Genomic DNA, 24,915 nt, shown 5'->3' on the forward strand with positions numbered 1-24,915 from the left:
GAGAGAGAGAGTCAGCGAGAGAGAGTCAGCGAGAGAGAGTCAGAGAGAGAGAGTCAGCGAGAGAGAGTCAGAGAGAGAGAGTCAGAGAGAGAGTCAGAGAGAGAGAGTCAGAGAGAGAGAGTCAGCGAGAGAGTCAGAGAGAGAGTCAGAGAGAGAGTCAGAGAGAGAGAGAAAGCCTGCCTCTGGGCAAAGTAATCACCTGTATGCTGTAATCACAGGCACTCAGGTAAATGTATGTCTCTTGACTCAGACAACCACAACAACAACCACAACAACAACAACAAGCACAACAACAGTAATATGTCCAGTAGTATCTTAATGAAGTGGGTTGCTGAGATACGGATGGACATGTTTATTGGGTATTATACTGAAGTAAAGCTAGACTACTGGCGTCTTGTGTCTTCTGCTCTCGCCGCCACCTTGGGGGCTTTCTTTACGTTCTAGAGGACGAAAAAAAGAGAGACACACAAGGGATGCATTAAGAGACAGTTGGTTTAAGAACGTCATGTTTAAAAAGCGACACTCCACCTGCATGCAATATAGAGGGGCTGGGTTGATATACTGGAGTGTGGTTTGAAGATGAGGGTGGTGTGTGTGTGCATGCATTTGAGGTATATAATGTCAGATTACATTCGAGTAGGGAGGGGCGGTCTGAGATGCACTCTGTGATAAATTATAGATTAACTTAATCTCAGCATGTCTCGTGGCCCTCTTGACGTTTCACCAGGAGGAAAATACATCAGCTAGCTCCGGTTCGTAGACAAGCCTGACAAGTTGTGCATTTATTTAATATTTCTGTCATAATTTATATAACTCAAAGCTGGTTTGTGAGTTGCATCAAACTAGCAGTGGGATGTGATGATTATAAGGAGAGGAAGGGAGGGTCGACAGCAGGAGCTGGTTAGCACACTCCACAGTCCAGCCCCAAACAGGACCCTATCCCCTGTATAGTGCACTACTTTGACCAGGGTCCATAGGGCTCTGGTCAAAAGTAGTGAACTACATAGAAATACAGTGAGGGAAAAAAGTATTTGATCCCCTGCTGATTTTGTACGTTTGCCCACTGACAAAGAAATGATCAGTCTATAATTTTAATGGTAGGTTTATTTGAACAGTGAGAGACAGAATAACAACAAAAAAATCCAGAAAAGGGGAAATAAGGGAAATAAGTATTTGACCCCTCTGCAAAACATGACTTAGTACTTGATGTCAAAACCCTTGTTGGCAATCACAGAGGTTAGACGTTTCTTGTAGTTGGCCACCAGGTTTGCACACATCTCAGGAGGGATTTTGTCCCACTCCTCTTTGCAGATCTTCTCCAAATCATTAAGGTTTTGAGGCTGACGTTTGGCAACTCGAAGCTTCAGCTCCCTCCACAGATTTTCTATGGGATTAAGGTCTGGAGACTGGCTAGGCCACTCCAGGACCTTAATGTGCTTCTTCTTGAGCCACTCCTTTGTTGCCTTGGCTGTGTGTTTTGGGTCATTGTCATGCTGGAATACCCATCCACGACCCATTTTCAATGCCCTGGCTGAGGGAAGGAGGTTCTCACCCAAGATTTTCCGGTACATGGCCCCGTCCATCGTCCCTTTGATGTGGTGAAGTTGTCCTGTCCCCTTAGCAGAAAAACACCCCCAAAGCATAATGCTTCCACCTCCATGTTTGACGGTGGGGATGGTGTTCTTGGGGTCATAGGCAGCATTCCTCCTCCTCCAAACACGGCGAGTTGAGTTGATGCCAAAGAGCTCCATTTTGGTCTCATCTGACCACAACACTTTCACCCAGTTATCCTCTGAATCATTAAGATGTTCATTGGCAAACTTCAGACGGGCATGTATATGTGCTTTCTTGAGCAGGGGGACCTTGCGGGAGCTGCAGCAGTATTTCAGTCCTTCATGGCGTAGTGTGTTACCAATTGTTTTCTTGGTGACTATGGTCCCAGCTGCCTTGAGATCATTGACAAGATCCTCCCGTGTAGTTCTGGGCTGATTCCTCACCGTTCTCATGATCATTGCAACTCCACGAGGTGAGATCTTGCATGGAGCCCCAGGCAGAGGGAGATTGACAGTTCTTTTGTGTTTCTTCCATTTGCGAATAATCGCACCAACTGTTGTCACCTTCTCACCAAGCTGCTTGGCGATGGTCTTGTAGCCCATTCCAGCCTTGTGTAGGTCTACAATCTTGTCCCTGACATCCTTGGAGAGCTCTTTGGTCTTGGCCATGGTGGAGAGTTTGGAATCTGATTGATTGATTGCTTCTGTGGACAGGTGTCTTTTATACAGGTAACAAGCTGAGATTAGGAGCACTCCCTTTAAGAGTGTGCTCCTAATCTCAGCTCGTTACCTGTATAAAAGACACCTGGGAGCCAGAAATCTTTCTGATTGAGAGGGGTCAAATACTTATTTCCCTCATTAAAATGCATTTCAATTTATAACATTTTTGACATGTGTTTATGTTGTTGTTATTCTGTCTCTCACTGTTCAAATAAACCTACCATTAACATTATAGACTGATCCTTTCTTTGTCAGTGGGCAAACGTACAAAATCAGCAGGGGATCAAATACTTTTTTCCCTCACTGTATGGTGCTATTTGAGATGCTGTTTCAACACACACAACAGGGACCTATCCCTTCTCTCAGAACCAACGACAACTTCCCAAAAAAGCAGCTTTTCCTTTAAACCTTTGCATTTTTTGGGGGGTCAAACACCAATGTGACAAAATGTTGTTTTGGTGTAACTGATTAAATCTTTCCCCAGTGACATTTCATGCTTTGAAATGAATCTCAAGAAGATGCAGATCAAGCAGGGGTTGTTGGTAACTCAACATTCTTAGATGCAGATAAAAACAATACAGGATATGTCTTAGTAGTTCAACTGATGCCACAACCAACCCTCAGTAATCACAGAGAGGAGACAGAGAGAGAGAGAGAGAGAGAAATCACACTTGATTTACACACACAGGGAAATTCCAATGAGTGTGAAGGGCATCACCATCATCATCATCTTGCATATGCATGTGATATACTGTACATCAGAGAGCAAGAGCAGAGCCACAGAACCAAGTGACATACATGGAGCAATGCTAACACCACAGCGATGCTGACACCTGTATGCATAAAGTGTGTGTGTGTGTGTGTGTGTGTGTGTGTGTGTGTGTGTGTGTGTGTGTGTGTGTGCGTGCGTAGAGGGGGTTATAAAGACTGTTCGAGTTTTGGTTGACTTTAGAACGTTCTCTGAATAAACCTTATGGACCTTTTGCAGAAGCTGAGTCTTTGCCTAATTGTTATTAATCCCAGGGTCTTACAAACCTCGGGGTTTGGTCAAAGCTTAAATAATTGTTTAGTTATCATCATTCCTCTTTAAGGAATACCTGGGATAGGATAAAGTAATCCTTCTACCCCCCCCCCCCGAAAGATTTAGATGCACTATTGTAAAGTGGTTGTTCCACTGGATATCTTAAGGTGAATGCACCAATTTGTAAGTCGCTCTGGATAAGAGCGTCTGCTAAATGACTTAAATGTAAATGTAAATGTAATCATTGGAATTGAAAATTCTCGTGACACATACATAGACTCACAGGCTTAACTCAGAGCCAAGTGTCAGGTCATGAGTAAAGATTGAAAAAAGTAAGGGGCCTAGACAGCTGCCCTGGGGAATGCCAGATTATGTTGGAGAGGCTACCATTAAAGATCACTCTCTGTGTTCGGTTAGACAGGTAACTCTCAAACCACAGTATAGTGTAAAGTGTAAAGCTATAACATATACGTTTTTCTAGCAGCATACTATGATCGATAATGTCAAAAGCTGCACTGAAGTCTAACAAAACAGCTTCCACAATCTTTTTATTATACATTTCTCTCAGCCAATCATCAGTAGTTTGTGTAAGTGCTGTTCATGTTGAATACCCTTTCCTATAAGCGTGCTGAAAGTCTGTTGTTAATTTATTTACTGTAAAATAGCATTGTATCTGGTCAATTTTTTCCAAAAGTTTACTAAGGGTTGGTAACAGACTGATTGGTCGGCTTTTTGAGCCAGTAAAGGGTGCTTTACTTTTCCTGGAGAGGGGGGGTATGACTTTTGCTTCCCTCCAGGCCTGAGGGCACACACTTTTTTGTAAGCTTATAAGCTTAGCAGGTTTCAAAGTTAGTAGTCTTTGATCAAGATATAAAGTGTTAAGAGCCTCCTGAACCCTAGCCCCCGGGTAGCACAGAGTCTTTGCTCCAGTAACCAAGGTGTGCCTCACCATGGAACGACCAATGATGATGGCTGGAGGAAGGTGAGTGGCCGAGGACGTCCGGCCTTTTCTGAGCCTCCTTGAGAACATCCTGATCCAGGCTATATCACATCAGGCTGTGATTGGGAGTCCCATAGGGCGGCGCACAACGAGCCCAGTGTCGTCTGGGTTTGGCCGTGGTTGGTCGTCATTGTAAATAAGTTATTTAACTGACTTGCCTAGTTAAATAAAGGTGAAAAAAAGACAATAAAAAAAGGACCAACGGGAGATGGGGGACAGAGAACCCACATCCTCAATAGAAGCCCTCTGAGCTGGAGAATGATGTGCGAGGGAGCCCATGAAGTACGGGCCTGTGGTAGAGACCCCCTGAGCTGGGGGTGAGTAATGAGTGCTGTAGTAGACTTCAGTGAGTAAGTGCTTCATGAACACTAGAGTTAATTCTCTGATCCAGTTGGAGGGACCCTGAGGAATAGAGCCTGAGCCTGCAGGCTGGATGGACACACACACACACACACACACACACACACACACACACACACACACATACACACACACACACACACACACACACACATACACACACACACACACACACACACACAGCAGAAGGCTCCAGGGCTGTAGCTTGCAGCCAGTCGGTGACAGTGCCTGAGGTTGATTAAAGTTAACCTTGAGCTTCAGAGAGAGCCTGGAGAGCGGCTAAACTGAGCCGACGGGATAGGAACCAGAAAACACAGCGAGATGGACGAGAGATAATTGCGGTGGAAAAGACTAAAGGAAATCAATGAGGAACGGATCGATGGCTATTTGATTTTGTATTGCTAATTTCTGAAGAGAGCGACAATTGATCCGGCATCCCCTCTCTGTATTGGCATATCTCACGTTATTACTTAAGAAGAAATGCACTGTTGACTGATGGATAAAGCAGCCGATACCATTAAATCTAAATAAATGATTGTGATGAGGAGAAAATGGGGCTTTCTGTTAACCTTGCTCTCCCTGTTGTAAATTCTCTTCATGGATTGTAATGCTGTGTGAGGGTAGAGTAGGTAAACAGCTTACAGTTGAATGTCCGTTTGAGCGGGATATATAACAGTACGCCATTTCCATCACTATTGACAATGCTGAAGATACTTCCTCTTAGCTTACAATGCACTTCACCTGAAAATGTATTTCACAAAGAAATTGTTACTGAATTAAAGGTTTTTCTCTGACACAGATGTGTTTCTTGCTCTGAACAAATGATTTAAACACTGTTCAATGTACCCATCCCAAATGGCATCCTATTCCCTTTGTAGTGCCCAACAGGGACGCAACTTTGGTTTTAGAAGAGGGGGGCATATATTATCATTTTTATTTTGTATATATCCACACCATTGCCTCGTATCACATTCCAATGATACAGTGCCTTGCAAAAATATTCATCCCCTTTGCATTTTTCCTATTTTGTTGCATTACAACCTGTAATTTAAATTGATTTTTATTTGGATTTCATGTAATGGACATACACAAAATAGTCCAAATAGGTGAAGTGAAATGAAAAAAAATTACTTGTTTAAAAGAAAAATACAGAAATTGAAAACAGAAAAGTGGTGCGTGCATGTGTATAAAAACCCTTTGCTATGAAGCCCCTAAATAAGATCTGGTGCAACCAATTACCTTCAGAAGTCACATAATGTATTAAATAAAGTCCAACTGTGTGCAATCTAAGTGTCACATGATCTCAGTATATATACGCCTGTTCTGAAAGGCCCCAGAGTCTGCAACACCACTAAGCAAGGGGCACCACCAAGCAAGCGGCACCATGAAGACCAAGGAGCTCTCCAAACAGGTCAGGGAAAACGTTGTGGAGAAGTACAGATCAGGGTTGGGTTATAAAGCACCAATAAATCCATTATTTAAAAAAATTGAAAGAATATGGCACCACAACAAACCTGCCAAGAGAGGGCCGCCAACCAAAACTCACGGACCAGGCAAGGAGGGCATTAATCAGAGAGGCAACAAAGAGACCAAAGATAACCCTGAAGGAGCTGCATAGCTCCACAGCGGAGATTGGAGTATCTGTCCATAGGACCACTTTAAGCCGTACACTCCATAGAGCTGGGCTTTACAGAAGAGTGGCCAGAAAAAAAGCCATTGCTTATTAAAGTGTTCACCAAAAGGCATGTGGGAGACTCTCCAAACATATTGAAGAAGGTACTCTGGTCAGATGAGACTAAAATTGAGCTTTTTGGCCATAAAGGAAAATGCTATGTCTGGCGCAAACCCAACACCTCTCATCACCCTGAGAACACCATGTTTTTCATCGGCAGGGACTGGGAAACTGGTCAGAATTGAAGGAATGATGGATGGCGCTAAATACAGGGAAATTATTGAAGGAAACCTGTTTCAGTCTTCCAGAGATTTGAGACTGGGACGGGGTTCACCTTCCAGCAGGACAATGACCCTAAGCATACTGATAAAGCAACACTCGAGTGGTTTAAAGGGAAACATTTAAATGTCTTGGAATGGCATAGTCAAAGCCTAGACCTCAATCCAATTGAGAATCTGTGGTATGACTTAAAGATTGCTGTACACCAGCAGAACCCATCCACCTTGAAAGAGCTGGAGCAGTTTTGCCTTGAAAAAAGGGCAAAAAATCCCAGTGGCTAGATGTGCCAAGCTTATAGAAACAAACCCCAAGAGACTTGCAGCTGTAATTGCTGCAAAAGGTGGCTCTACAAAGTATTGACTTTGGGGGGTGAATAGTAATGCACGCTCAAGTTTTCTGTTTTTTTGTATTATTTCTTGTTTGTTTCAAAATAAAAATATTTTGCATCTTCAAAGTGGTAGGCATGTTGTGTAAATCAAATGATACAAACCCCCCAAAAATCTATTTTAATTCTAGGTTGTAAGGCAACAAAATAGGAAAAATGCCAAGGGGATGAATACTTTCGCAAGCCAATGTAAAACTGGGGTTGACAAAAATGCAATTTCTGAATGTCCCCGTCCCCCCGCCCCCAGTGTATGTTGTACCCCTGGTGCACTATATAGGGAATATTGTTGTGCCATTTGAGTCACGGACACCACTGTGTTTTGAGTCCCTATCGCTCACCTTGCCATTACTCAATGAAGTATTCATGTACCTGTGGCTCAGTCTTGCCATGTGTCTGTAGGGGCTCTGTGTCTCTGGTAGGTGTGGTGGGGCTGGTCCCTACGGGGGTGTGGGTGAGGGTTCGGGTGACTCGACCCGTTTCTGGGGGCCCGGCCTGGGTTGCTGGCTGCTCAGGAAAGTCACTGGTCGGTCTGGTCGGTCTGGTCGAGGCCTACAGTACAAGAGAGTACATCACCGGTCAAGATACAGTGAGGGAAAAAAGTATTTGATCCCCTGATGATTTTGTACGTTTGCCCACTGACAAAGAAATGATCAGTCTATAATTTTAATGGTAGGTTTATTTGAACAGTGAGAGACAGAATAACAACAACAAAAATCCAGAAAAACGCATGTCAAAAATGTTATAAATTGAATTGCATTTTAATGAGGGAAATAAGTATTTGACCCCTCTTAATCAGAAAGATTTTGGGCTCCCAAGTGTCTTTTATACAGGTAACGAGCTGAGATTAGGAGCACACTCTTAAAGGGAGTGCTCCTAATCTCAGCTTGTTACCTGTATAAAAGACACCTGTCCACAGAAGCAATCAATCAATCAGATTCCAAACTCTCCACCATGGCCAAGACTAAAGAGCTCTCCAAGGATGTCAGGGACAAGATTGTAGACCTACACAAGGCTGGAATGGGCTACAAGACCATCGCCAAGCAGCTTGGTGAGAAGGTGACAACAAGATCTCACCTCGTGGAGTTGCAATGATCATGAGAATGGTGAGGAATCAGCCCAGAACTACACGGGAGGATCTTGTCAATGATCTCAAGGCAGCTGGGACCATAGTCACCAAGAAAACAATTGGTAACACACTACGCCGTGAAGGACTGAACCTGCAGCGCCCGCAAGGTCCCCCTGCTCAAGAAAGCACATATACATGCCCGTCTGAAGTTTGCCAATGAACATCTGAATGATTCAGAGGACAACTGGGTGAAAGTGTTGTGGTCAGATGAGACCAAACTGGAGCTCTTTGGCATCAACTCAACTCGCCGTGTTTGGAGGAGGAGGAATGCTGCCTATGACCCCAACAACACCATCCCCACCGTCAAACATGGAGGTGGAAGCATTATGCTTTGGGGGTGTTTTTCTGCTAAGGGGACAGGACAACTTCACCGCATCAAAGGGACGATGGACGGGGCCATGTACCGTAAAATCTTGGGTGAGAACCTCCTTCCCTCAGCCAGGGCATTGAAAATGGGTTGTGGATGGGTATTCCAGCATGACAGTGACCCAAAACACATGGCTAAAGCAACAAAGGAATGGCTCAAGAAGAAGCACATTAAGGTCCTGGAGTGGCCTAGCCAGTCTCCAGACCTTAATCCCATAGAAAATCTGTGGAGGGAGCTGAAGGTTCGAGTTGCCAAATGTCAGCCTCGAAACCTTAATGATTTGGAGAAGATCTGCAAAGAGGAGTGGGACAAAATCCCTCCTGAGATGTTTGCAAACCTGGTGGCCAACTACAAGAAACGTCTAACCTCTGTGATTGCCAACAAGGGTTTTGCCACCAAGTACTAAGTCATGTTTTGCAGAGGGGTCAAATACTTATTTCCCTTATTTCCCCTTTTCTGGATTTTTTTGTTGTTATTCTGTCTCTCACTGTTCAAATAAACCTACCATTAAAATTATATACTGATCATTTCTTTGTCAGTGGGCAAACATACAAAATCAGCAGGGGATCAAATACTTTTTCCCTCACTGTAAAGATGCTGAGTAAAAAAAACATTTTTTTCTTGTTTTTCCCACTGATAAAACAGCTACGGTTGGCATTCTGTCTATGGCCTCTATGTGGAACTAACAAATCCATCTAGTTCATTGCAGCGGCTAGGGACTGTGAAGCAAATATGTGTCCCAAATGGCATCCTATTCCCAACATTGACCAGAGCCGTATGGGCCATGGTCAAAAGTAGTGCACTATATAGGTAATAGGGTGCACCACATGGCTGTCCCATGGGAAGGGGACAGGGACGATGGGGACAATGGGAGTGAGTGTGTGTGGTGCAACCTGGTCTCAGAGCATTTCATATTATTCTGTACGTAAATCCGAGACACTCCATTTAGTATCATGTGTTACAAATTACAATTCGTATGATATGTTACGAACTTCCAAAATGTACAATTTGTAACGAAGTTGCCAATAGTACCATATGTTACGAGTTTGCAAAATGTATGATATGTTACAAATTCTAATTTGTTGTGGCTAACGTTAGCTAGCTTGCTAACGTTAGCTAGGCTAGGTGTTAGCGTTAGGATTTAGGGTTAAGGTTAAGTTCAGGAATTAGGTTAAAGGGCTAGGGGAAGGGTTAGCTTAAAGGGTTTTAAGGTTAGGCTTAAGGTTAGCTAATATGCTAACTACTAGCAAAGTAGCTTAAAAGTAGTAAGTAGTTGAAAAGTTGCTAATTAGCTTAAATGCAAAAGCTGTTCATGATGAGATTCGAACATGCAACCTTTGGGTTTCAAGACAAAAGTTTACCTACACTAACCCCGACCAACCACCCTCCTTTCACTTTTTTGCCTTAAGTAACCATACCAAACGTAACATATCATACTAATTTGAGTGTCCTGAATTTACATTTACTATGTTACGTCTAATCTATGAGACCAGGCTGTGTGGTGTGGTGTGTATGTGTTTGTGTACATGTGTGTGCACACAGTAAGACTGACCTTCTTGGAGCTGGCTGACTTGGGTACTATAGAGCAGAATGTTTCACCTCCACCACTGTCTGGCTGAGGAGACAACGCCATGATGACATCACACTGCTCCTCCACCACCTTGGCCTCCACCTGCCAGAGTCCAACCTCTGATGTTACTATCTCACATGTTCAGAAGAACACACACTTTACAGTAGGAAAATGTCTCTCTAAAGTCTAGTCTATTTGCTTGGAATTTAAAAGTAGCCCCTATAATTTCACCCAGCTGTTTATTTCTCTTTCCTATATTGACTGTGTTTAAATGTTCATATCTCTGGGGGTCCATCCATGGACACGTTCCAAATGGCACCCTAATCTCTATGCGCCCTGGTCAGAAGTAGTGCAATAAATAGGTAATAGGGTGTCGTTTGGGATGCACACCATGTTACCTGGTCGATTGGCAGGTCCACTGTTAGTTGTCCATCCTCTTGTATCTCTGCCACCCCGACCGTCTCCCTCCTCCTTGATTTGGCTTTGAACACACTGTCCTCTGAGGAGAGACCAACCAGACCATTAATCACCATTAGTCCTTCTAATGACACTCAGTTAGACAGCCACCTAGGGCCCAAAGGGCACCCAAGTCCCTAATTAGTGCACTTCTTTTGACCAGAACCCTGTGGGGACTTTATAGGGAGTAGGGTACCATTTGGGTCACAGCCAAGTCCGTCTGTCTGTGGTCCCATCCTCTGTTGCTCTCTCTTATTTGTCCTTTAACTGTGACCTAATCAATGAGCCTGTCAGTCAGGGTTAACATCCTGTCCACTTCCTTACACTGTCAGGCCCTGTTCTCAAACCTAAACGGTTGGCTTGAGCGCTCCTTCCTGTTTCTACCCCACAGAAGCTCTGACGAATGCCATAGACCAATATGTAAGCTTAAATGAACTAAAGTTATGACGGAAAAGAGTAGTGTGCGGGTCTTTGTTTTCTTTAAGATGCCTGTACAATCCCAAAAACTTTTAGCTAGCTAAATGGTTAGGCAATCGCTCTTGAATTCCATACATGTCTATGGCAATGTCTTTTGTGCTAACCAGAATGCAGTAGTTCAGCCACCAGCTACAGTAGCACCATTCTTAGATAGCTGCGATGATAACTTAATCATGTTCATATTGTCATGTTCATGTTCCTGTTAATACACGTGTAGCCTATGTGATAAAAAAAATATCAGATGGAACATGGCTGTGTCCCAAATGGAAACCTATTTCCCACGTATAGTAGGCGTAGTCCCTATAGGGAATAGGGGGCAATTTGGTTCTCTGCCCATCACTAATAAGAATAGTCTTTCAGTCGACAATGCAGACAATGAATAGACAACAGTATAGCCATTATTAAAATGCAGAAAGCCATCCACAACAATCTCTTGTCTGATGGAGTTGTGATGAAAAGAATGATTGATTGGCATCCTGCCTCCACCCTATAGAACACACAGAGCAGAGAAGAGAAGGAGAACAGAAGAGAGCCGTATCAGGCAAGGTTGACAAGACTCTAGCAGTGAATTAATTTATGATCCTATTTGAGGATGAGATGAGGTAAAATATTCACCTTGCAGAGTCGCCGCCTTTCTCTCTGGCGCCCGGGACACCTTTGCTATGATTTAACAGAGGGGCTCTCGAGTGTATTCACACCGGGCCCCCCACACCTATACACACATTTGTACGCATGAAAACACACACTAAAAGAGATGGAGGTGCATTAAGAGGGAGAGAGACATGTGTCTGGTGAGTGATAGCATGCGTGTGTGTTACATACCCCCTGATGAGAGGAGGAGGAGAGGGGTTGAGGTGGTGGAGACTGGCTGCTGCTTCATGGCTGCTCGGGCGGCTCTCTCTCTCTCAGACTTGGGGTTGAACAGAGAGTCTGCCTGTTGTCTGTGATCTGCAAACTACACATGGAACAAAGCTACTGGGGGGTAGTGGTGTAAAGTAAATACATAAAAACACTTTGAAGTACTACTTAAGTATTTTTTTTGGGGGGGGGGGTATCTGTCCTTTACTTTACTATTTATATTTTTGACTTTGACTTTTACTCCACTATATTCCTAAAGAAAATAATGTACTTTTTACTCCGTACATTTTAGCTGACACCCAAAAGTACTCATTGCATTTTGAATGCTTAACAGGACAGGGAAATGGTTTAATTGACAAACTTATCAAGAGAACATCCCTGGTCATCCCTACTGCCTCTGATCTGGCGGACTCTCTAAACACAAATGCTTTGTTTGTGAATGATGTCTGAGTATTGGACTGTACCCATGGCTATCCTTAAATAAATAAAAAAAACAAAATTGTGCCGTCTGGTTTGCTTAATATAAGGAATTTGAAAGGATTTATAGCATTGACTTTTACTTTATACTTAAGTATACTTAAAACCAGATACTTTTAGACTTTTACTCAAGTAGTATTTTACTGGGTGTCTTTCAAATTTACTTGAATCATTTTCTATTAAAAGGTATCTTTACTTTTACTCAAGTATGACAGTTGGGTACTTTTTCCACCACTGCTGGGGGGCTCTGTAGTGAACATTCCTAGACAGAGATATATCTACTGGTTCTGATGCAGCTCTATGCATGAGAATGTTGTTCTAATACAATAACCTGTGTGCTTCCCAAATGGCAACCTATTACCTATATAGTGCACTACCTTTGACAGGGCCCTATGTCCCTCTGGGTCCTGGCCAAAACTAGTGCACTGCATAAGGAATAGGGTGCCATTTAGGATGCACAACTTGTCTCAGACTGTCTCACTACATGTACCTCATTGGAATTCAAACCTGTTACCTTATACATGATAAAACATTGTATAGTATGTTGTTTGAATCCACTTATTTATGGTTTGGTCCCACTTTGAAATAAGTGTCCTTAACATATATCTATGTATTGAAGTTACATAAGGGAAAGGGGGATACCTAGTCAGTTGTATAACTGAATGCATTCAAATGAAATGTGTCTTCCGCATTTAACCCAACCCCTCTGAATCAGAGAGGTGAGGAGGGCTGCCTTAATCGACATCCACGTCTTCGGTGCCCGAGGAACAGTGGGTTAACTGCCTTGCTCAGGGGCAGAATGACAGATTAAGCAAGCAGGCGCAGTGTAATTATTGCAGTGTAATTGCAAAGGTTACCGTTTTGATTACTTGGGGAATTTAATCTACATAGAATGTGACCCGGTTTTCATGGCTCATGGGATACATTGACTTGACACTGACAGTGGCAATAAGAGAATCTTGCACACATACTAAAGAGTAGCCTGTTCCACATGAAGGACTTGTATGACTGACTGGGTACAGTAACTGATCATGGAGAAACAACATTAATATTCAACTACACTGTATGCCATGCACAGAGTTAAATAAACATGATGCATTTAATGAATTACACCCACTGTTGTTATGAAATCAGTCAGACTGCCAAGCCAACGTGTGTTTTTAATTTCTGGCTCTTTGTTTCTACCAGTGCTCTGTTGTTGAGGTGGTGGTGCTGATTAGCTTAGCAGCTCCCCAGTGACTGGCCTATTGAATGAGTCTGGTTCCAATACATCTCATGCACAGCCAATCAGTGCACTGCAAACTAATAATTTATTGATAGATTTGGAGCAGCCATTAATGTCTAATAGCGTTCGTCTCATTTAGCAGTCCTGATCAAACAGGAAAAATGCAAATGTACTCAGAGGGAAAAGAAAATGTTCCTGGGAATATCTGTCTTTTTATGGCAGCCCCACGGCCAGTTATTAATGGAAGTAATGAGAGGAGGGGGAGGAAGGGTAAAGGGAGAGGAGGGGGATGTTGTTGGGTGGGAGGGTAACCAATCTGCATTTCACATGCGTTATCAACACAAGGCATCTGTGGGTGAAATATTCCCTGTTCTTTGGGGAACAGGAAGAGGAAAAGAAGAATAGAAAGTGTATGTTTTATTTATTTTCTTCCATCATGGTGCTTTTAGTTGACTCCTCGCAGGGGGATCTAGGGGTGAAGAGAACTGATCTTCTTTGTGTGTCTTTCTGAAGCCTTGCACTGCAGGCATTGGTGTTTGTTAGTGCGCTAATGTGGTGTCTGGGGAACCGGAGGATGTTTATTAGCTAGACTCCATGGATGTGTCCCAAATGGCACCCTATTCCCTACATAGTGGACTACTTTTGACCAGCTAGGGCCCATAAGGCTCTGGTCAAATGTAATGCACTATATAGGGAATAGGGTGCCATTTGGGACGCAGCCCTTATAGAAACGCAGGCAGCCCAGGGAGCTAGGCTAAGTTCACTGATCAACTCCTTTGAATTCTGTCTGTCTCTACGCCCCTCAGTGAGTAGCAAGAGCAGGCATTGGTTATTCAGACTGCAGGCAGATATTGACGGAGGCTCGGGCTACACTAGGAGCAAAGTTCAAACAGTTCTCTATTTCTCAATGCCAATGACTGACCCTCCGAAGATAATAATATTCATCTCAGTTCATTACACCTGCTTGCTTTAGGTTTGAGGGGTTGCGATTCTGTTCAATATTTACAGGTCTTTGTTTCCAACAAGCCTCCCTGTGGCAATAACATGCCATTTTGGACCTTCATAAATCCCTATTTGAACTCTGAAGGGTTTATGAATTCATCCAGATCCCCATGACATTGTGGATTTAACATTGGATGGAAACAGGGCAGAAATATAGGCTACACTGTATATACAATACTATACAACACACAGCAAGTCAAAGAGGACATCACACAAGAGACATCAGAAATGAGAAATGAACATTGGCTAGAAATGAACATCGAGTGAAAATACCAGCCAACTGCTATAGCTACGGTAGCGACTGACAATCAGTGCATTCAATCAAAGTAGGTTAAACAAGCACATATCACGATCACTGGTAAGATGCTGTAAGTAGAAGAGTTCAGTAGTCATGTCTTGCAGAAAAACTGTAGCGAACAGAATATTTCTGTCTGGGGCCTCCCGAGTGGCGCAGCGGTCTAAGGCACTGCATCACAGTGCTAGAGGTGTCGCTACAGACCCAGGTTCAATCCCGGGCTGTATCACAACTGGCCGTGATCAGGAGTCCAAAAGGGCTGAGCGCAATTGGCCCAGCATCATCCGGATTAGGGGAGGGTTTGGCTCATCGTGCTCTAGTGACTCCTTGTGGCGGGCCAGGTGACATCAGGCTGACCTCGTTGTCAGTTGAACAGTGTTTCCTCCGACACATTGGTGCAGCTGGTGGGCGGGTGTTAAAAAGCGTGGTTAGGCAGGTCATGTTTCAGAGGACGCATGACTCAACATTTGCCTCCCGAGCCCATTGGGGAGCTGAAGCGATGAGACAAGATTGAAATTGGGGAGAAAAAGGGGGGGAAAACTACAAGTAAAAAATAAAACACTTCTGTCTGTGTCACACTCAGCACACTGAATATCAATAGAAACAGAGATGTTCTAATGTTATTACCTCAACATCAGGGTTTTGTATTCATTAATGCACACCGCAGCAGAACATTTTGCAACGAAAAAAGGAAAACAAGCATATTTTAATGATCAAATTCATGTAAGTGCATCCCTGTTTGGGTAATGTTTGGTGCCTATTAAATAGAACACATCTGATACATTTCTTGACAACAGTGAAGAAATAAAAACATCTGATAAGCTACAGTAAGAAGAATTCTTGCATTTATCTCCCCCAGCCAGCATTGCATGATCAAACACTCAGCATTAGAGTGATGGACTGGGCTAATGACCTCGCCATAGGCTCCCTTCTCAAAAAGCTTTATATGAAGGGCCGCCACACAGCAGGGGCAGCATGGACATTACATATAAAGCAGGAGTAGGCAACTAGATTCAGCCGCGGGACGATTTTTGAAAATAGGCGGGGGGCCGGAACACAATTATAATTGTACACTGCAAATGTACCACAACTAAGCCCAAAAATACATTGTATTTGAAAATAATTATTTCATACCTTGATTACATTGAGACACAATCACACAATCTCTTTTTTTATTTGTGGGAATACTTAGGAACATATTTCCTACATTAAACTAATTTTAAGCTGAATTCCTGGTGATTTTACTGTATTTTTTTACCAAAAACTTTTTTTTATTTCTTTTAAAACCTTGGGGGGAGCAAAAAAATATACTTGCAGGCCGGTTTTGACCCGCAGGCCTACTGTTGCCTACCTCTGATCTAAAGCTATGGGGCCAGACAGCACTTCAATCATCATGTAGAGAAAGAAAGAAAGAAAGACAGAAAGAAAGAAAGAAAGACAGAAAGAAAGAAAGAAAGACAGAAAGAAAGAAAGAAAGAAAGAAAGAAAGAAAGAAAGAAAGAAAGAAAGAAAGAAAGAAAGAAAGAAAGAAAGAAAGAATATGAGTTGTTGACTCCCTGAAGGGCTGATGAGCCAATAGCTGATCCTCTGTCGCCCCCATGTGGTATATACTGAGAAGACAACATCAGTTGAAGCAATGCAGAATTTTCAAACCAAAGATTGGCAAATCTCCAAAAGTAATGTGATGAAACGCTAATGAGCCCATCTGGGTTATATTCAATTTATTGAAAAGAAGAGTATTGCCATCTCAAGTCCTGGTTAATCAGATATTGAAATAGTTTCAGTCAGTGTGTGAACTCTGGACAACAGTAGAGCACTATAGAGGGAATAGGATGCCATTTGGGACCAGCCTAATCTGTGTAACGTAGTAGAAATAACCAATTAGTGGTATAAAAATGTCTCCTTGCATGATGTGTCCAATCAAAAACGTTAAGTGGCTTTAATGTCAAACCACAACAAATATTGATGAGGTTTTCATTCAGAATGGCTCAGGCAGCTTTAGATGCCCTTCAACAGATTGACCTAGCGTGAAAACACAACCGACCGACATCCTTAATTCCTCTTGAGCCAAACAATCTCTATTGTGATTAATTACAACATATGATACTCACTCATGCAAGGACACGACACACACACACACACACACACACACACACACACACACACACACACACACACACACACACACACACACACACACACACACACACACACACACAGTGTACTGTGTGTTGTCACTACTCCTGGACACCCCGGTGTGAATAAAGATAAGTGTCTCAGATATAAGGGTTTAAATGACTGAGGGGAGTGAGCTAGTGTGCCGACTCAGCTCTTTGGTTTTAGAAAAGGTCAACGTGAAATATCTCTTTATTACCATGGAAACTGACAGCTTAGCGCCCAACAATAACTCATCTGATCTGAAGGACAGGGAGAGAGAGAGAGAGAGAGAGAGAGATGCTTTTCCTCCGTAGTGATGTTGCTCTCCTCTTCCAATGACTTGATCATGCTTCATTAACTCATTTGCAATGTGAAGTCATTTAAGCTGCAAATCGTTTTAGAGGATTGTTTTAGAAGGACGTATCAGGAGGAGTCATATATGCTGTAATTACCTGATTCAATCCCAATTATACACACATTAAATAGTACTGTTTTCTAAAAGGACACCCTATTAACAGAACTTAGTTTATTGACGGTCTGTATTAACAGTACTCTATTGACGGTCTGTATTAACAGTACTCTATAGACGGTCTGTAATAACAGTACTCTATTGACGGTCTGTATTAACAGTACTCTATAGACGGTCTGTATTAACAGTACTCTATAGACGGTCTGTAATAACTGTACTCTATAGACGGTCTGTAATAACAGTACTGTATTGACGGTCTGTAATAACAGTACTCTACTGACGGGCTGTAATAACGGTACTCTATTGGCGGTACTCTATTAACAGTACTCTATTGGCGGTACTCTATTGACAGTACTCTATTGACAGTCTGTATTAATAACAGTACTCTATTCGCAGTACTCTATTGGCGGTACTCTATTCGCGGTACTCTATTGACAGTACTCTATTGACAGTCTGTATTAACAGTACTCTATTCGCGGTACTCTATTGGCGGTACTCTGTTGGCGGTACTCTATTGACAGTCTGTATTAACGGTACTATATTGATGGTACTCTATTGGCGGTACTCTATTGGCGGTACTCTATTGGTGGTACTCTATTGACAGTACTCTATTGGCGGTACTCTATTGGCGGTACTCTATTGGCGGTCTGTATTAACAGTACTCTATTGACGGTACTCTATTGACGGTACTCTATTGGCGGTACTCTATTGGTGGTACTCTATTGACAGTACTCTATTGACGGTCTGTATTAACAGTACTCTATTGACGGTACTCTATTGACAGTCTGTATTGTTGGTCTGTATTAACAGTACTCTATTGAAGTTTTGTATTAACGGTCTGTATTGGCGGTTTCTATTGACGGTTTTTATTAACAGTACTCTATTGACGGTGTGTATTGATGGTCTGTATTTTGGGGCGGCAGGTAGCCTAGTGGTTAGAGCGTTGGGCCAGTAACTGAAAGGTTGCTAGATTGAATCCCCGAGCTGACAAGGTAAAAATCTGTGGTTCTGCCCCTGAATAAGGCAGTTCCCTGGTAGGCCCTGGTAGGCTGTCTTAACTGACTTGCCTAGTTAAATAAAGGTTAAATAAAATAAAAAAATAGGCCATATTCAGAGTGGACATAGTCAAACTACTAGTGGTTGGTGCAAAGGGAAACATGCATATGATGACGTCATCACTTTATTATAGACAGGATTATATCAACCCACTTATAATCATATAGTATCCAATCCAATTCTGATGAGCTTCTTTTCACTCAGACTATTACTATAACATTCTGAAGCTGAAGATGAACATTTCCTTGAACAAAATATCAACATCCAGCAATAATACTTTCAGCAAGCTACCTCTCTAGTTTTATAAATTACTTTATCAATAATTCAACACAAACTACTGTTATTGCCTCAGCAATGCTTAGTTAAATTTTTTTACAAATAAACATTTCTTAACGTTATCACTTACAGAGAACTTACCAGTTCTCTTGTGTGCTGCTTTCCCTTCCTCATCACTGGTGGTAGAAAGTCACTGTGGGCACTGGGGAAGAAATACATATTTCAGATGGATTCAATATTTTCTCTTTTTGAGTTGTGACACATAGCAAAACATTGTCTGTATACAAAATGGCAACCTATATTTAGTCCTCTTCTTTTGACCAAGGTATGTATTACTTACCCTAGGCCGATGTTTTGGATGAGTCCTTTCCTGGGTACCCAGTGGAAGTATGGTAGGAGCCTGAACCTCTCCACTCCTGTCGCTACGTAGTAGTGGTTGTTCTCTAGCTCCACTGAGCCGGATAATGGGGTCCCATCTAACGTGTACAATCTGACGAGAGAACACACAGAAAAGACATGGTTGGTAAGTAGACTACAGTATATATTGTTTAACCATCGGCGGCGGCGGTGTTACTACAGTTAGTGTCATGCATCCAAATGGCACCCTATTCCCTATATAGTGTAATACTTTTGACCAGGACCTCTGGTCAAAAGTAGTGCACTGTATGAGGAATAGGTTGTCATTTGGGACATACAAATGTTGTAAAAAAGCCAAACAAAACACCTGTGGATAATCATTGAGAGATACAGTCTACTGGGTAGACCTACCTATGCACAGCACCAGTGCGAAGGTGCACTTTCTCCGTCACCATGGCCAATACTCTCTCCCAGCTCCTTAGAGTATACTTTGGTATAAGTATCCGAGCTGGAGGAACCAAGACATCTCCATTGGTAAAAACACTGCAACAAAACAATACAACAACACAACATTCAGTGGCTCCATCCATCATCAAGGTTGTCTACATGTACAGTAATCTTCATTTCTACTATAGCTACCCAACTGTTGAGGGCTTGAGGCTTTAGCAAACTATCTGTCATTTTTTTCCATTAGCATGCCATTATTAACATAAAGAACAATACCATCCTACAAGGACATTCGGTTTTCTTCTCAAAGTTAAATGATGTGCAAGCGTTGCTGATTGTACCACGACTAGATGAACACCATGAGTTAAATACAAATGGCTTTGCAATTCCAATCCAATCTCAATTGAATCAGTTCAATGAGGCATGTGTGCAGTCTTCTATTAGCTTGACTCAGGGGTGGAATCTGTTAGTAATGGAGTGCTGTGTGTGTGTTCCACGTGCCAAACGACACCCTATTCCCTATATAGTTCAGTGCCTTTGACCAGAGCCCCATGGGCCCTGGTCAATGGTAGTGAACTAGCTATATAGGGAATAGGGTGCCGTTTGGGACGCAGCCCGTGGAGAGTCCCATTAGTAAAGGGACGACTGGGGAAATCGGTACTGACTTGATAGTGCATGACTCATGGAGAAACTTCCTCCACCGTGCAGGCACGATTATTCTGCTATGGACCACTGGTTTTATCTGAAAGGAGGGATTAAAAAAAAGAGATAACCACAACCCCATTCATTCTGTCTTCTATCCCTCGCTCCATCTCACAGTATTTCATAGTATTCAAAATGATTTAAATTATCTGATGTACAAATGTGAAATTCATAACTACAAGGTTAGCTACACACTGTCACTGGAAACCAACTGTATATTTTAGCTTCTTGTAGCATTGTTGCACAGCATAATTTCATTGCTGGAATGTATACTCTGCTCTTTTCCAGTATGCCTGGTAGTGGCAGTAATGGACATATCCAAAGAATACATAGCCCTTGATCACGATTCTCAGTTCCATTACACATAAGAGTCATTGGACAAAGGCATCTTCTGTAGGGAGGAGTTTGGTTAAGATCCCCGATGCTCAGTCTGAACATTAACATGCATCACTTGCGGTTTTGGAAGCATAAGGACCTTATCTTTCATATCAGAAAAACAGGTTCAATTGATACACACCTTGATAGGGTTAGGATTAGCGTTCCCACATGGCCATATGTCCATGTTACGGCACGTGTTTACGGAAAACAGATGGAAGACAAGAGGTGACCACCGATGCTAATTAGCTATCTAGCATGCTCCGGACACCTGTGTGTAATCCTAACTTGGTTAAGTGTAGAGGCAGTGTAGTTTCATCGGCTGGAGGCACCTATTGTAACGGATCTGTGCAAAACTGATACGGAAAGTGTATATTTTTTATTTGAAGCATTGTTTCTCTCTGATGAAAGATGAGGGACATATGTTTCAAAAACCGTATCGCTAGCGATGATTATTGACATTTCTAAATGTTAAAACACAGTGTCGGGATTGTAATTCAAATGATGCAGTCATGGGACACTAAAATTTGTATGATATGTTACGTTTGGCATGGTTACATAAGACAGACTACTTAAGGCAAAAACAAAAGGAGGGTGGATGGTCAGGGTGGATGGATAGGTGTCTAGCAACCCAAAGGTTGCGTGTTCAAATCTCATCATGGACAACTTTAGCATTTTAGCTAATTAGCAACTTTTCAAATGCTTTTTAGCTACTTTGCAATTACAATGACTTGCAATTAAAAACCTTAACCCTAATCTTAAACCCTAACCTAGCCACCCAGCTAACATTAGCCACAACAAATTGGAATTTGTAACATAGCTATCATATGTTTAGCAAATTCTGAACATATAGAGGGCTTGCAGTTGCGTCACAAATCACCTAGCAACCACACCAGGCACCATGTTGGAAGACCAAAGTCAGTCGATGGAAGAGGGTGAAAAGATTAGCTAGCAGTTCCAGCTATCAGAGAAGGGAAAGTAGGCTACTCTGGATATTATGAAAATATTCACCAGTTCCAGTCCCTAGCGAGAAAAACTGAGGACAGAGCAACATAACATTCAGTGCTGTCGAATTTGAGTATAATGCAGTTTCTTTAGAGATGTTTTCCGTCCTCAGATACAGAGAGCCGTAAAACCTTGTCTGCAAATGAAGAGGTCCCAATGAATGTCCCAAGATAATAAGGGTACATCCTTGTATACCATGAATTATATGTTAGCACATTCTGTGAACAAAAAGTCACAAACAATAAACCTATTACAACTGGAGCAGCCAACCCTGCTGGGTCTGCACACTTCTTTTCGAGCCCAGCACTAACACATCTGATTCAATGTATCAAACCTAATTAGTTAATAATCAAATGTCCTATTGCTGGACTGGAACAGTAGATCAGGGATCACCTGAAATTAGGAATAATAATAATAATAGCCTCGTCTTGACTACTTTTTTATGTCAATCTTGCTTGCACCAAAAGTAAAAAAAATTGATATGGGGACAGAATGCGGTCGGACTATCCAATAATTGGCATATACATTACTCTTACAGAATTTCCACATGGGCGAGGATATTGGAAATGTAATCAAAGCCTATTGGATGACAACTTGTTCTTAACCAGAACAGAATAATTTATAACTGACTTTCTCCAACATAACATAGGTACAGCAGATCCCCTTATTGCATGGGATGCTTTTAAATGTGCCTTTAGAGGCCATGCAATTTTTTAAAACAAAAGCAATAAAAATAGATAGCAATAAAAAAAAAAGCTAAGAGGAAAATGTTAGAGGAAAAACAAAAAGAACTGGATGAACTTATTCAAGAAAGATCAAGTGTAATATATTATCAAAATAAAACCTTTTGAGGATCTGAGGACACATCCCACACAGTCTAGGTTTTGTCGTGCCCTCTTCACGACTGTCTTGGTGTGCTTGGACCATGTTAGTTTGTTGGTGATGTGGACACCAAGGAACTTGAAGCTTTCAACCTGCTCCACTACAGCCCCATCAATGAGAATGGGGGAGTGCTCGGTCCCTCCTTTCCTGTAGTCCACAATCATCTCCTTTGTCTTGATCATGTTGAGGGAGAGGTTGTTGTCCTGGCACCACACGGCCAGGTCTCTGATCTCCTCCCTATAGGCTGTCTCGTCGTTGTCGGTGATCAGGCCTACCACTGTTGTGTCATCAGCAAACTTAATGATGGTGTTGGAGTTGTGCCTGGCTGTGCAGTCATGAGTGAACAGGGAGTACAGGACTGAGCACGCACCCCTGAGGGGCCCCTGTGTTGAGGATCAGCATGGCAGATGTGTTATTACCTACTCTTATCACCTGGGGACGGCCTGTCAGGAAGTCCAGGATCCAGTTGCAGAGGGAGGTGTTTAGTCCCAGGGTCCTTAGCTTATTGATGAGCTTTGAGGGCACTATGGTGTTGAACTCGGAGCTGTAGTCAATGAATAGCATTCTCACATAGGTGCTTATTTTGTACAGGTGTAAAAGGGCAGTGTGGAGTGCACTAGAGATTGCATCATCTGTGGATCTGTTAGGGCGGTATGCAAATTGGAGTGGGTCTAGGGTTTCTGGGATAATGGTGTCCATGTGAGCCATGACCAGCATTTCAAAGCTCTTCATGGATACAGACGTAAGTGCTACGGGTCGGTAGTCATTTAGGCAGGTTACCTTAGTGTTCTTGGGCACAGGGACTATGGTGGTCTGCTTAAAACATGTTGTTATTACAGACTCGGACAGGGAGCGGTTGAAAATGTCAGTGAAGACACTTGCCAGTTAGTCAGCGCATGCTCACAGTGCACGTCCTGGTAATCCATCTGGCCCTGCGGCCTTGTGAATGTTGACCTGTTTAAAGGTCTTACTCACAAGACTGTGTGATCACACAGTCTTCCGGAACAGCTGGTGCTTTCATGCATGTTTCAGTGTTATTTGCCTCGAAGCGAACATAGAAGTAGTTTAGCTTGTCTGGTAGGCTCGTGTCACTGGGCAGCTCTCGGCTGTGCTTCCCTTTGTAGTCTGTAAAGGTTTGCAAGCCCTGTCACATCCGACGAGCGTCAGAGCCGATGTAGTACGATTCGATCTTAGTCCTGTATTGATGCTTTGCCTGTTTGATGGTTCGTCGGAGGGCGTAGCGGGATTTCTTATAAGGTTCCGGGTTAGAAAGCGGCAGCTCCTTGAAAGCGGCAGCTCTAGCCTTTAACACAGTTGTCCCGTAAGGCTAATGCCATCATACTGTAGGCCAGTGGTTCCCAACTCCAGTCCTTGAGTACCCCCAACAGCACACATTTTTCTTGTAGCCCCGGACAAACATATCTGATTCAACTCTGAGGGCCTGATGATTAGTTGACAAGTTGAATCAGGTGTGTATGTCCTGGGCTACAATAAAATGTACTGTTGGGGGTACTCGAGGACCGGAGTTGGGAACCACTGGCCTACAGTATGATGGCATTAGCCTTACGGGACATTTGCAATGCACCCCTTGACATTGTGCATCGGAAGCAGAGAATAGCTTAACTCACACAATGTTCACATATTGTTCAGCTATATGTTCTCAATTTAAAAATGATACCAGTGGACAATGTACAGTATATGAGGCTCACCATTATACTGTAGTTTGTACATGCCTTGTGCTTACATGAAATTGTTTTGTGCAAATCCAACCCTTGTAATCTAGGTGGTAAAATGTCTGGAAGTAGGAGATGATGAGGCCCTTATCTTAAAACATACACACAACTACTACTACCAAGTTCAATGCCAGATACTTTTCTCCCAGAAGGTCTGAGTGGCACTTGGAGGTGCTACTGTGATAATGAAGATGGTTTGCCTAAGACTAACACAACAATTACATTGTCTATTCTAAATGTGTTTAAATTGTAAAATAAAGAAAATAGTTGGGCTATAAGAAATACTTTTTTATTCAATGGGGCAAGGCAAATTTCACACATACAACAATATAGCCTATTATTAAAGTACAGTATGTTTACAATATCATACACAATAGTATTTTACATGTTCCAAATTACATTTTATATTTTCATACGGTTTAAGGGAGAACTTTTGTCATGAAGACAAGATGAATGTGCTCTCTACTCAAATGGCACAACAGAATCATTCATATGACAACCATCTTGCATAACTGAGTGATGTCTCCTTTCATATCTGGAAAAGGACAAAGTAGAAACTGATGCTGCTGCAGCATTGCTGATCTTCACAGTGGGAATCCAGTCGACATGGGTG

General features: G+C 42.5%; 1 protein-coding gene across 1 annotated transcript; it reads right to left on the reverse strand.

Annotated features, from left to right (window-relative positions):
• Positions 1-235: 235 nt before the first annotated feature.
• Positions 236-19,698, reverse strand: LOC115174375 (doublecortin domain-containing protein 2-like). The gene is made up of 8 exons (XM_029732898.1): positions 19,570-19,698; positions 19,142-19,291; positions 18,943-19,003; positions 11,809-11,941; positions 10,452-10,552; positions 10,036-10,155; positions 7,360-7,539; positions 236-440 (listed from the first exon to the last, which is right to left on the reverse strand). Exons 1-8 carry the CDS (start codon positions 19,611-19,613, stop codon positions 384-386), a joined length of 846 nt encoding a protein of 281 aa, XP_029588758.1. The 5' UTR covers positions 19,614-19,698; the 3' UTR covers positions 236-383.
• Between the last annotated feature and the right edge of the window lie 5,217 nt (positions 19,699-24,915).

Source organism: Salmo trutta, chromosome 35 (genome assembly GCF_901001165.1).
Source record: "Salmo trutta chromosome 35, fSalTru1.1, whole genome shotgun sequence".
Taxonomy (NCBI): domain Eukaryota; kingdom Metazoa; phylum Chordata; class Actinopteri; order Salmoniformes; family Salmonidae; genus Salmo; species Salmo trutta.

Coding starts and splice junctions, on each gene's coding strand:
- LOC115174375 (XM_029732898.1), bottom strand. CDS start 19,613: ATGGTGACGGAGAAAGTGCACCTTCGCACTGGTGCTGTGCATAG. Junction 11,942..18,942: donor AGCAGCACACAAGAGAACTG/GTAAGTTCTCTG, acceptor TTCCATGTGTAG/TTTGCAGATCACAGACAACA. Junction 10,156..10,451: donor TGGACCTGCCAATCGACCAG/GTAACATGGTGT, acceptor GGACTCTGGCAG/GTGGAGGCCAAGGTGGTGGA.